Below are 14,438 nucleotides of genomic sequence, written 5' to 3'. Positions count from 1 at the left end.
TGCTTAGTAAGATGCCTAAGCAAGACAGTAACTGGTACTGTTTTTTTCTTTAATCTGATTTTACAGAGAGTGTTTGTGTGGGATTTGGATGAAACGATAATCATCTTCCATTCATTGTTAACGGGGTCATATGCAACAAGATTTGGAAAGGTAAGATCGTATTTTCATTTTTCTCTGGTCTTCTCCCTTCCAAACCTCCATTGCGCCTTTCAAGGTTGTTACCTCATCTTTATTCAAGGATGATACCTACCTGTGTCCAGGAATGTCTCAGACAGTTGCCTGTCTTCTGATGCCCAACTTAACTTAGTCGTGGTCAAAAGTCTGGGCTAATCCAAAACTATGGAAAGCTATAAGCATCCAACGTTTCTTGACAGCTCATGCTTCATTTGCATTTACTGGGATATATCCCATGTTTTAGGGTGAAGAAAACTATAATTGCATCATTTTAAATGCGAAATATGACAATATATTGATTTGGAGTTATGGAACTCTGATAAGCCATGGTTTTAAGTTAAGCTAGAGTTCAGAATACAAGCCAATGTTGTTTTATAATTTTATAATCATTAATGGTGTAAATACATGAACAATATCATAGCATGGGCACTTTTTTAATACTGGTTTGGGGAAGACTATATCAGAGTTAGAATGTGTGACATTTTATTCCTGATATGAATTTATGTTCCATGCACGTGTATCATACATCGCTACTCTGTCGGTGATTTTTAGATTTTTTCAATTTTTATTAGTTTCCTGTTTCTTTTGTGGATTATTGGAGCCCAAACTGTTTTTTCTGGATGTTCATTCTTGTATGTTATTAATATTTTTTTATTTTGTTATCTGTATGAGAATGTTGGAGGTTAGAGCCAATGTTACGATATACTCTGTCCACACTAGGCAACGGCTTTATACTTTTCCCCCTTTTCATCCTCTGTGACTTGTTTAATTCAATATTCCTTCTTCAAATTCTCATATATTGCTTTTTTCTCTTCTCTCTCTCTTTTTTCCGATAATCACGAGAGAAAAAAACTTATCTGTCAATTTTGAGGGGTATAGATGAGAGAGGAGAAAGACATCTGTGTGCGCTATGTGCTGCAATCTAAAACTCATGGCCTCGGGCAACCAATACACGCTCCTCTGTCATTCACCCCTCTTTCTCATTTACTCCTCTCATTATTGAGTGAAGAGAGAGAAAGAGAGAGAAGGAGAAATATGAAGAAAGAGAGAGAGAGAGAGAGAAGAACGAGATGGAGATCGAGAGGGCGAGTACATGTAAGGAACCAGGGGGCCGTTTCATAAAGCTGTTCGTAAGTTAAGAGCGACTTTAAGAACAACTGGTGAACCTTTCTTACATGCTAAACTATCGGCAATGAATATACCATACATAAAAGAAAGGATCACTAGTCGTTCTTAATGTCGCTCTTAACTTAAGAACAGCTTTATGAAACACCCACCGGAAATTAAAAAATGAAGATATGGAAGAAGTGAGTTGAAGAGACAGAAAGAGGCGTGGAGTAAAAGAAGATGGGGAGATCAGAAGAGAGAGAAAAGAAGAAAGGAAGGGAATGGAAGAGAGAGGGAGAAAGAGGGGATAGGAGGACAGAAAATAATAAGGCATTAGAAGGGCAAGGTATGAAAATGATTTAGATATGGTTGAAGAGAGAGAAAGAGAGATAGAGAGAGGAGGAGGAAGGAAGGGGGGGGGGTGGGGTGATACAAAACGGAAATAGAGGATAAAAGGGAAGCAGTATTAAAATTCAGCAGGATTTTTTTACAAGTAAAGAAATAAAAAAGGAATAAAATATTGTAAAATGTTAGAAAATTGACAGGTAGTGTCAAACAAGACCAAAGTGGTTCCCACTCTCACAACCTTGAAAGGTAGTCATTTTCAGCAATATTAAGAGCAACTTTTGCCAGTTTTTCTGACATTTTTAAAGAAATACGAAACACCCTGATGCAATCTTTAACATGTATCCTTTCTTTGGCAGGGCACTAAGGAGGAAAGTAAATGATATTTGAGATGCCATAACTATGTAATCTAGCCGCCTCCCAATCAAAGGTGAAAGATGAAATCCGAGTGCGCAGTATTGCATAACTAAGATCGAAAAAATAGATAATCGTAGTGCAGGTTTTTTTCATTTTTTGATGTTCTTCTGTTTGTGGTAGGCTGAGTATGACTTTCGTTGGCCAGTCGACCATATCATGCGTACAACCCTCAAGTGTTTGAGTAGTTATGATGTGATTTCCAAGGTAATATGATGAAGAGAATTACTTTGTGACATCATTATATCAGTAAATAAAAAGACAAGTTTTGAACTAAAAGCCGTTGACCTTCGAACTAAGTTTGTATTCTGTAAATGTTTGAATGATTTTGGATGTTGCCTTTGCTCTTATTTTGTTGAAAGTCTTTTCAGCCTTTTACCTCAATAGGATGTTATATGAATTCATACTTCCAGGAAACGTGTCAGGATTTCATTCTGGCATGTTGACGATTTTCACTTTCTGTCATTGTTTGATTCATATTTCACCTTGCCCTTTTTTTCACAATTTAATGAGTTGATTTGAACTAAAACAATTTGACAAAATAAGACAGATTAGTAAAAATAGCAGAGTGTTGGGTGTCTTTAAAGCAAGAGCATATTGCAGAGAATTTTCAATTTCTCTTTTAACAGTGTATGTTAATTCAGACAGGAGTTATAAAATCATTTCATGTAAGTGGAGTAAACCATGTCGCCTGTTAATGCGGTACTGGGCAGGAGTGTGTGTGGGTGCGTGTGGTATGATATAAAGTGGGTGAGTGTGTGTCCCCCTAGGAGTGTCTTAATATGAAGGATGCAGCCCATGTATTGAACAGAATAATAATATTCGAGGGTTGTAATCACAAAATGATCTTGCTAGATAACAACCTACTGCATTTTGAATCAAAATAGCTCTGGGCCTTTCTAATCATCTGTCCCCGTCAAAACTTTCCTTGTCTTCTTCGGGTTTTATTAATCTCTTGCCTTTCTCTCTTCAAAATCACTATTATTTCTTCTGTCAATCGAGCATGGTCCGTGCCCTCGAAGAACTACATTGCATGTTCTTCACAAGGGCTTCTTACTCTCTCCATATTTTTATTTTTATTCTTCTTTAAAAGATATTTTTAATCCAAATAGTTTAAGTTGGGATGCACATTTTGTTACCAGACTTGGTTTAGTTCTTGATAAAGCTTTTGCTGATGAAATTACTTGAGTGCAAGCCTGTGAGAATAAAAAAAAATAATCGTTTTTCTTGCAATAAACCCTGATAGTTTCTGTCAATTTTGTGAATATACTGCTTCTGTATTGAAACTTCATTCTCTTAATCAAATTCATTAAAAATTTAAAAGACAATTATAAGATCACATTCGAGTGCCAACTTCATTTTCTTTCATAGTAAAATGAAATGGCTATGGGTAGGACATTTAAGTATACACCATCCCCTCTCCTTTTTTTCTTTCCCTCTCTTCCCCTTTCTATCTGTCTCTTTCTGTCTTCCTGTCTCTGTCTCTCTCTCCCTCACTGTATCCTTCATGTTCCCTTTGTCCTTGTCCTTCGTTTCTTTTGCTATCTCCTGTCTTTATTTGTGTTATCATTCTTCATTTCCCATTTTCACCTACTTCAGGCAATATTTCATATCTCTTCTTCTTTTCCCTGTGGCTCTAATTGATTTTCTGTGCTGCAATACAATCTTGTGCACCTCCATTTTTAGTCAAAAAAAAGAAATGATTAAATTTAATGTTCAATAGTTCTGACCCGGTATCTCCAAGTTGTAAGACAAAGTATTGCTTCAGTTTCTTTCTGGTATTCTGTCAGTAGTTATGTACATGTTCCTCATACTATATCTCGGTCAAGCATGCACATGGTTTAGTTGATACCCTCTGAAAGAAATGAATGTCATTGTATTGTTAATTGTTCCCTAATGAATATTCATCATGCATCTTGATTTGATACTTGAAAATGAAATTTTCAAGTGATGTAACAAATAAGTTTATATATATTGTGTGTGCTTGTCTGCCTCCACGCATGGAGGCCTCGAAGTTAATAACCTTTGCGTGTTGGGCAACCCAACGCCTGGCTAGTAGTTTGCCCCGGGGCAACTTCTGTTCTGGGGCTTGAGAGAAAACGGCGGCTATTGATAACTTTCTCGAGCTTCCCTGCCTGCTCGCCACCGTCGTCGGTCTTCAGTTTGGCCTGCTTTTCACCCATTATGAATTCTCCACCATGTTGTCAATGCCATAGGCTAGGAGGTGCCCCGGGCTACTGCGTGGTGTCACTTGCCGAGTTGAGGAACACGGTTAGGTAGTGTTTTGTTCCTGCTCTATCCCTCTCTCTCTTCTTCTCTTTCTTTCTCTCCCAGGATCTTTCTATCACAACTATCGTCCATATTGTTGCCTGACTCTGTGCCGAGCTGTCTCTCTCTTTCTCTCTGTCTGTCTCCCTGTTTTCTTATCACTGGTGTATCTGCCTTTGTCTTTCAATCATGCTCTGTGTCTGCCTCTCTCCTATCTGTGTTTTTGTTCTTCTTTCTATCTTTATATTCTCCTCTTGTGTTTTCTCTAGACTTATCCATCCTTCTTTACCCCTGTTTCTTTTTCTCCCTCTTTTCTTTTCACTTCCTTTTTTCCCCTCAAGTTATTACTAAGAAGTAGATTACCTGCATCTCCCAAAGCTGTGTTGTATTGTTTAACCTCATCTGAAGTATAGTAGCCAAACAGTAGACTGACAACCCAGTCCCTATCATCACTTTGTCCTCGTGCGTAGCCCATGATTAGATTGCTTGCCTGCCCTTCCTGCTGCTAGCCCCACCAGTCTAGCAGGAGGATGCCCAAACGTGTCTTTTCATAGCCATATTGCCTGAATCCTTAAAACATCCTTCAATGATAATGATAAATAAAATCTCCACGAAAACACAAACCCTATCGTACCCTCAAACCTAACCCTAGCCCTAATTATGAAGTTTCTGAGCCCCCTCCCCCCCACAACTTTAACCCTAACCCTACCCATATCTTCAGGAAAATTAAAGCAGAAGCAATTGCATTTTCAGAGCAAATGTCTTGTATGTCACAGTATTGCCTGCCCTAACCATTCACCTGAAGTAGCCTCTCGTAGCTCAGCGGTAGACTTCCAGCCCCTGTGCATCTCACCGACACCTTTCGTAGCCTCCTGTACCCAGCGGTAGATCAAACGCGCACCTGTTGCTTTGAAATCAATCATTCGCCAGAGATCCCTTCTTTTCTCTTGCCTTGCTGGGTGTGATCTTGAACTTTCATCCTTTGCTACATGCCATGTTTCTTCTCTCCCTACCCCTGAACTTCCACTTCTGCTCTTCATCTGTTTTTGCCTATTCTTGCTTTACCCATCTTTTGTGCTTCCCATTCCCCCCCCCTCCCCTCTTGCCATCGCACTGCCCTCTATTTTGTCATTTCAGTTTTGATTATTTCACTTTTTCATTCTCCCCCATGCTCTTTTCAACCTTTTCTGCAACTACTCCCTCTTTTCTCCTGCTCTTTCTTTTTCTTTCTCGAAAATCTTTCCACTTTCTATCTATTTCTCCTCTGTTTTGTTCTTCCGTGCCTCGTTCTACAAAGAATTATGATTGGTCCGATCAATCACAACTATGGAAAGCCAGCAATGTCAGCATCTTAAATGCATGTTTATTCAAAATATTTAATGGATATGATGTATATTCATACATTCATTGTTTTCGTGAAACTCCAGAAGCATCTCCTTGTTTACAAAGGACATTGTGCAAATTTTCTGAAGTAGGAATTATGACATTGATTGGTTTCCATATAATTGAGATTGATCGGATCATTGTTAGTCTTTGTAAGACAGGGCCCAGTTTTCACTCTGTCCCCTTTTCTCATACTCTGTTCTATCTATGATATAATTAATTGATGTTCTTGACACTTCCTTTTCATTTGATGAATATTTGATGTAAAGACATGGGCTATAATCCAACATCATAACACATTCTACGACAGTGAATTGTCTGTCATTTCTAGTGTTCATAACTTTTCATAACTTGTCCAGCAATATTGTGACCTACATGCATTAAAATAGATTGATTTGAATAGAGATTTGAATGTGGTCTAGCTATAGCCTATAGGTCAGTTGCAAATGTAGTCTACATATTTGTGTCTCTTATGTTCATTATACCCCTGGCCTTTGAGTTTGAATTTATTCAAATGATTTGTTATCTATCTATATAGAGCTGAAAGTTATGACCAATCTTAAATTTGAACAGTTACAGCTTCTCATAAGATGGATCCTTCCATTATTAAGAAAATCATTTGTACTTGTTGTTCCCAGTTTGTTGAAGCATTGAGACTTATCTATAATGGTTACAAAGATTTATTATCAAATGGTATAAAATGCCCTTCATAAAATGCCCATCGCCCTTGGGATTAATGTCACATTGAGCTACCAATAGTAAGGTGATTATCTAAACCATGGTTTTTGTGACAGGACTTGGTTTAGTGATATGATATGGCAATAATGAATTGACTTCTTTTTCTTTAAAAACATTCAGAGAATGTAAATGATAAAAAAAAAATGAGACAAAAAGTTCATACCATTGTATAAGCTCAAAATTGCATGGAAGGAAGAATCTTCGAACTATTTGAAGCCTCGTTGATTCCGAAATCTTGATGGATACCGTCGCAGCCCGTCGTTCATGCCTCCAGGACAAAAACACACAACAGGAAAGATTGGGTAGGCATAATGTCTCAATGAGTGACTGAATATAATGCTTAATTGTAGGGAGCCGGAAAGTAGAACATCAGAAATCCAGTCTTTCATTCCCTTCGGGTGACACATAGGCCAAAATCTTAAAGGACATAACATGTTCAGTGCGAGGCTTAAGTGATCGTCTTCTTTCATCTCGCTACACAAAGTCTTTAATTTCCCTTTCCACCCAGCTATCCATGCGTTTGCTTCCAATACGCATTAGTCTATTTTCTGATGAATCACGTTACCTAGTTTTCGGAGTAGCTTCAAATCCTTCACGGATATTGAATACAAAAATAAGCCGGGGAAGTGTTAATATTGTGAAGACAGAATTTAGACATGTTTCCTAGGCTGCTCCCTATATGAAGCAATAGAAATATGACCAAGTCTGTAATGTGTTTGTATGAAGTTATTGTTATTTTGATACTCGTAAGTACGCCATATGTTCGAGGACATGCAATATCATGACAGTAATATGCATTTGAATATAACTGGACCTATCACTTATGTTTTCAACAAAAATACAAATTCATTGGTCCTTGATTAGCACTTTTTATGCTTTTTTTTGCATAGATACTGTAAACAATAATGAAATGCAGCTTTGAATTCTTAACACAATTATGTGAATATATCTTGTCCTTTCGCAAAACAGCTTCTCCATCTTATGGGCATTCATATTAGCGATTTTTTCTAAATGAGTTACAAAAGTTGCCTCATAGCCAAAACCATATTTACAAATACAATGTAGCTCTTCAGGTATTTCCTGTCACATTCTGTTTATTGGTGAAAACTGAATCCATAACTCATATGAGAATGATATTTCTCACCAAAATTAATTAATTTCTCTCATAAAGTTTGCTCAGAATAGACATAAAAACTTAAGACAGAAAAGCATCTTTAGTGAAAAATTTCAAATGAAAACGAAATCATCTATTTGATTGATAATAATAGTAATAAAAAAATAATAATAAATTTCTTGCTGAAGGAAAACACGCCTTGGCTAGGATTCGAACCCACGACCCCCTGTTTCAAAGACGAGATTCGTCAGAACCACTAGATTACGACGCACCAATAACAAGCACATCAGTGGCTCTTATACAACACAGTATATTTTTGTAAATGTTTTTGTTCACTATACAGTGTAGTAATGAATAATGATAATAATAAAACAGCACCTTTCGCAACTCAATTTATAGATTCTCAAGGCACGTAAGCAAAGAAAGAAAACAAATAAATACTTAACAGGTTATAATAATATAATTATTATTTTCAAATGCAAATGTGTAGGTTGATTTGAGATTACTATAGAAGGTCTTCTGAACCCAAACAAGTAGTAGGTACACGATGTCAAGTGTAAAATATAGAAATATGTTTGGTTGCTATTGAACTCACACCTCACAGTGTGTCTCTTAAGTCCTTTTGATCCTTAAGGATTTCGCTCACATTTTTCGGAGCTCTTAGAAGCTGTCTCTCTCCCCTGCCGCTCCTTTTTTTTCTGAAAAAAACCCCAAGTATAGCTCAAAAGAAGGAACAATCACAATCGAAAAAAGTCTTTTTTACAAACCGTTCTTGAATCCAGAAAGCAGAAAAGATCAAAGAGTTTGGACAAGTTTGTAATGACTGTCATCACGAAATATTTGTTCAACACCTGGCTGATTTCTGTTTTTTGTTTGTGATTTTTATTTTTTTGTTTGGTTTTACTTTCATCATAGATCTTGATTTTACTTTTTTGAAGTTCATCAAATTTTCATTTTCAAATCAACAAAGTTCTGTTGTTGCATTTTGGTATCATTCTTTCCATATTTATATCATAGAACGAAGTGAAAATATTCGAGGTCCACTTTTTATGTTAAAAAATTGTCATAATGGTGTTTTCCTCCTTGATGTATTGACATTGACTTCTAATATTCTCCTATGCATTGGATGTGGGATATATGTTAAAAAAATTATGGCATGTAAAAGATTTTATCCCTTATATTCTTCTTTACTTTCGCCAGTGTACTGATAGGGCTTTAATGGGTAAAAAAAAAGTTATTTCCATTCTTAATATTCTTTTGGATATTGGTTGACTGTTTGAGTGATAGAATTAAAGTTGACGGTTTAGGAATATTGGAAGTAATTTCATTTTAGATTGAGTAAATGAATAATTCATGCTAAGAGTAATAGAATTGTCCATAGTTACTTTCCCTGGAACCTTACATTGCCCCCTATGGATGGGACTAAAAGGTGTTCATATAATCAATCGCTCGTTCTATTATCTACCAGGATTTGAAATGAAGAAGAATAAGACCTTCTCTTGGGGCGCTATTTTGAATTAAAAAAGCAGCAATAGCGGATCTTTTCCTCTCTCTGGTGCATATCGGCAAACTCTCTCAACATTTAGTGAGGAAATTAACAGTTTGAGCCGACTTCACGGACGATACGAAACACGAGATTCTCGCCGGCAGTAGAGGTCGCCGCGTCACAGCTTCCATCAGACGGACTGTCTTGAGAGAAAACGCCCGAAAGATGGTGTTGCGTCCCATGATTCAATACCTGATCTAAACTCCGAGGTCTTGACCAGATATTATTAACCGCATATTCATAGTGACATATGTTTTTGCCACATCCCACATGAATTTGAACACCACGAAGATTCCCTTTGCTCCCTATTAATAATTAGACCTTCATTATTTCGTGTTATCTGCCACTGTCTCCCTCCAAACAAAGTCTCTCGTGTCGAAAATCATTAATTCATTAGATTTATCACTTTGGGTTTGGTGACATCCCAATGTGTTAGGTTGATGTTTATTCCATCAGATTGTAGAAATCAGCTATGGTTTTAGTTTTATACCTTAAAATAGAAAGTTTTTCTTTATTCCATTTTCCACAGTGACAAACCTTCCCCTTTACATTTTTTTTTACAGAAAAAAAGGCTTTTGAACTAACTGCTTAAGAGCTTTTATTGCTGTATCCTGTTTTCAGAAAAAAAACCTAGTAGTAGTACGAGCTAGATCTGTTTGAATTACATACAAAAAGGAAATAGATACTCATTTATCATAGTATTCATCTTTCATTGTTTTTATTTTCCATAAGGACATTTATCCTGGATGCAAATATTTAATTTGCTAGAGAAATTAGTTCTTTTTATGTGCTTCCTTCATTACGATTTCCTTAAGATGTACATGCACTTAGCTATATTGGCCAACAAGAAATAAAGCAATATTTCTGTCTTGTTTAAGAGAAATACCAGTAGTTGCAATAAACACTGATTTCATGAGAAATTCTGTAAAACCAGGCTCAATTGTCAGTATATCATATATCATCGAGGATCTAGATCTAGTACAGTTACATAAACTGAACTTTGTGAAATCTTGAAATCTACGCTGAAAAATGTTCACACTGAAGATCACCAACACAGATAATACGTGGGATTATTGCTTTGAATGTCGGCCCGACGCTTGACCCAAATCCTGTGCTTATTTGCTAATTTCTCAGCAATCACACAATTTCTTCCAGACTCTTTTGGCACATATTTTTTATTTATACAAACAGACACTTTGGTGGTCATTTCATTGGATTCTGTACGAACTCATTTTGATATCGTTACCACAACTGGCATTTACCTTTAATTGATTTGTTTGTTTAGTTGTGCCTTTTTTATTAATCCAAGTTATGCATGCAGTAATTGCAGCCACTTCAGTGTACAAATCTCTTGTGTTCTTTAGATCCTTATTTCTATAAGTAAATTGGAAGGAAATTCATAGCTTTCTCATTTTCAGGGAATAGTACATAGAGGAAGTTTTCTGTTTGAATAGTCCATAACATTGAGAATGTCTTAAGAATCCACAAATTAAGAATGTTTTCTCAATGTTGTCACATAACATCTCTTTAATACAAGCAGTTTAGACAAGACTCACACCAAGTTTCATGTTCAATTAACCCACAATATTTCCAGTTTTATTATTTTATGGCATGGTTAGAACTTCTACAGTTAGTATGAACATAATCATCAAAAGTCGTAGCTTATAAATGTATGAGTCTGTATGACCCCTTGAAAATGGATTTTGTGTTTATAAAGAAAAAAAACAAGCGATTAAAAAAAAATGATATTTCATATTGCTGTGTGCCAGTTGATTTGTTCGTAACAAGTATTTTTTCTATTTTTTTACATTGAGCTAAAAGGTAGACTGTTTTGTTTGTAATGTAAAAACCGTCCTGGGGGGTGTTTCACAAAGATTTAAGTATGACTTAGAGTCGCACTTAAATGTCTAGTTGCGCGCAGTATAAAAGGTATGACAGCATTGGTCAGATCATACCAAGAGGACTCGCACTACTGCGTATTGATCAATAAGATTGCGCGTTGCATATCATGTACGCGTCGACATTTAAGTGCGACCTAAGTCATACTTAAATCTTTGTGAAACACCCCCCAGAAATAAGACTAGCCATGAACCATTTAGGAAATAATCAGAGAGCTAATTAGGTGGTATGATTTATTCTCTCATTAACAACAAGTAGAAAATCGTAATCCAAAAGTCAGACATGCACACATGGTTTGGTCATCATTGCCTCAATCTGTAAGCCCTGTTTGGTAGCTATCCATTCTGCTGGAAACATGGACCCATTCACACATGAACCATTCACACATGAACCCATTCACACATGAACCCATTCACACATGAAATTCTCGTACCGTTTTCTGGTATGTTTTATTGCCACGGATCTGATTTTTGAAAAAAATTATATACCCATGTAGTTTTATTTATTTATTTATTTGTTTAGTTATTTGTTTATTTGTGTTTGTATATTTATTTATTGATTGATTCATTCTTTATGTATGTGTTTTCAGGGGGATATGAGTTGAAAAAAAGGAAGAAAAAAACCTTGTCATCAAAATAGGGGAGGGGGGGTCAGGCCTTTGTTCTAAAAACGAAGGACGCTGGGCTGATGCCTTTTTAAATTCAAAACATGTTTGTATAGGCCTTTGAAAAGATGAAAATGGGAAAAGTTAGTAAATCAATCCAAATTGCTTGAACACCACCTTGAGATGTTCCTTATGGCAACTGTAGCACTGTATTAACTCCATCACCGCCAGTATAGGAGGGAGGGGAGTCCCTTCTCTCTCATCCAATCCATTAGTCATGCTTCATGAATCAAGAACAAAGGCAAGATGGTCTAATACCAGTATCTAATGGATCTCATAGACCATGAAAACACACATTTCTGGAAAAATCATCTTTTTGACTAAGTTGCTGGTTGATTTTTACCAGAGTGTACATAGGGAAATGTTGATTTTTTTTCCTGGTTTAGCTTGCTTATAGACCTTTTACAACTGGCAACATTGTGAAAAACATGTTAAAACCCATAATGAAGCCCAGGATTGATTTGTTTTTGAGGATGCTTGACACAAAATCATTTCTTCCCAAGATTTTGTTATTCTCTTTGAAGAAGTTATATAAGATGTATTCAGACCGACTCAATCGCCAAAATACCCGTGAATATTACATGAGAACTTATAATGCCTCAAAATACCTCATTATCTGCAGGAACAGACTTTTTTTCGAAAAGTTAGGAACATGTGCTGTATGGTGTGATAAGCAGGTGAGGATGAGGCATGAACAGCCTACATTGCCCACACCCAACTACTCAATGGATTGACAAAGTTCTTGTAATTAGCTTTCACACTGCCACAATACCTACGACCTTGGAAATAATCCCTGCGAAAGCTACCATAATTTTTACAATAAGGGCTTACCTACTCCAGTGTATTTTGCGGGTATGCACTTTTAAGAATATTTTGAATATTTTGTTTTCACATTGCAAAATTTCTAATCAGGGTAGATCAGGTTAAATTTCCCGATCAGAGAATACTTGGTATTCTCAACTTTGTGGCGGTGTGAATATGCCCATAGCTAGGGCAGGGGTAAACTAGGGTCCTTCTTTGTCGTTTTGTCTAGTGTGGTAAGTGGCAGGCCCACACCTTACTCCTTGTCTTCCAGCCCTCATTTTGTGGGAAAGGCTCAGCGTGACACCCCCATGCCCACGGTAGGGGGGCATTATTGCACCCATCTTACAGAAACCAAGCTCCAAATTATACCAGACTCCACGGTAGGAAATTGTATTATTGTAGGTGTCATCTGTGAATGTCCTCGCGTAAAATACTTCTCAGCCACCCTAAAGAAGATAGAGAGACGAAGAAAGAGAAAGCTAGATAGTGAGAGAGAAAGAGGGAGAGAGATACAAAGACAGAGATGGAGCGATAAGAAGAAAAAGTGGTGAACTTTTTTTCGCCTAAAGGTTCACAACAGCCAGAAATGAAAGAGAGAGCGATTCTTTTTGATTTGTATCAGATATGTCAAAGGTGATTTGAAACATTCTTTTTTTTATCTTGTGCAAAAATCTAATGGATTACCAGAGCCCATGTTCATATTTATCATGACACAAAATTTGTGCATGTCATCTTTAGGAATCTTAACGAATTCATGGAGATTTCTATTGCCCTGTATCTAGTGTTGTTTATGTGGTGACCATCATATTCCTTACAATCTCCATTGCTTGAAATACTGAATCTGATGAGATGTTACCAGGTCAGAAAGATAATTCTAAGGAGGAGCGACCAAGAAACCAGATAGCCGCCAGATCCATCCAATTGTTTTGATGTGTATGATGTACACCAATCTTTCTTATATTCCATTTCAATTCTCCAAAACCGCATGTATCTCTGACGTGCCCTAAAAAATCTGCTGCTATAGGATTTGCATAATTTTGGGGCAGAGAGAAACTAGCGCACTCTTTTTTGCTATCCCCAATTGAAATTTGAAAGCTCGTAGGCCAATCTTGGGAGGATTTAGCGGAATAAGGACCTAATGCTGCTAGAATATTAAGTGAAAGATTAGTTAGTCACGGTTCAAAGTTCAATCTTGCACCGATTACAGGGAAATATTGGGGAGAATGGGAAGAGTTTGAAAGGAAAGATGGTTGCGCAATTCGGATGTCGTATCCGTTGCTAAGAAGAATTGTAAGAAACATGGCTTATTTAGGTATCCTGGTTACATCTTCTAATATCATCGATATCTTTCTTACTCATCTCTTTCCCTTTGCAGCTAAAGCCATTGCAAAATTTCACATCTTCAAAAGTAGAAATGAAAAAAAGAAATGTAAGACTTTTTTATATTTGTTCAAAATGCATTTATGGATATAAAATATTTTCAATTTGCCATGAAGTAGTTAAAGAAGAGTGATTTCAGGCCAAATTGATTTATATTCAATAGAAGTGAAAATAATCACCTTGCATTTTTATTTGTCATTTAATTGAATGTTTATATGGATGAAAAGTTCTCTGCACTGTCACATAATGCTTTTAGTAAGTTCAAATAGTATTTTCATAAGAATCTGAATCACACCATGACAATATGACAAAACAATTGAATTCTGTCAATACTACACTAGTTTTAGAGAGTGATTTGAGTGTGCTCATTGCTGGAGAGAGCTATATGTGATTGAAAAGTTGAGGTAAGCACACTTATTTTAAAGCAGGCAATTGTAGAAACGCTAAATACTCGCACAAATGTCATGTATACATCCTCACCCCATATTTACAAAAATGAAACAAATGCAATCAATCTCTTTCAGCACTGATTTTAATGTGTTATCAATCATACAAATCAAAAGTACTATCAATTGATAAGTTTTGTGTTGGGGATCCCCTGT

General features: G+C 36.4%; 1 protein-coding gene across 2 annotated transcripts in view; it reads left to right on the top strand.

The window, feature by feature from the left end:
- The window catches only part of LOC121431094 (eyes absent homolog 1-like), a 77,822-nt gene that overhangs the window by 43,503 nt on the left and 19,881 nt on the right, over window positions 1-14,438 (top strand). For both annotated transcript variants that reach the window (XM_041628579.1, XM_041628578.1), the window contains one exon: window positions 67-150. In XM_041628579.1, the coding sequence (XP_041484513.1) occupies window positions 67-150 (84 nt within the window). The remainder of the gene's footprint in view (window positions 1-66; window positions 151-14,438) is intronic.

Source organism: Lytechinus variegatus, chromosome 17 (genome assembly GCF_018143015.1).
Source record: "Lytechinus variegatus isolate NC3 chromosome 17, Lvar_3.0, whole genome shotgun sequence".
Taxonomy (NCBI): domain Eukaryota; kingdom Metazoa; phylum Echinodermata; class Echinoidea; order Temnopleuroida; family Toxopneustidae; genus Lytechinus; species Lytechinus variegatus.
This window is presented reverse-complemented; position numbering and strand designations above follow the sequence as displayed.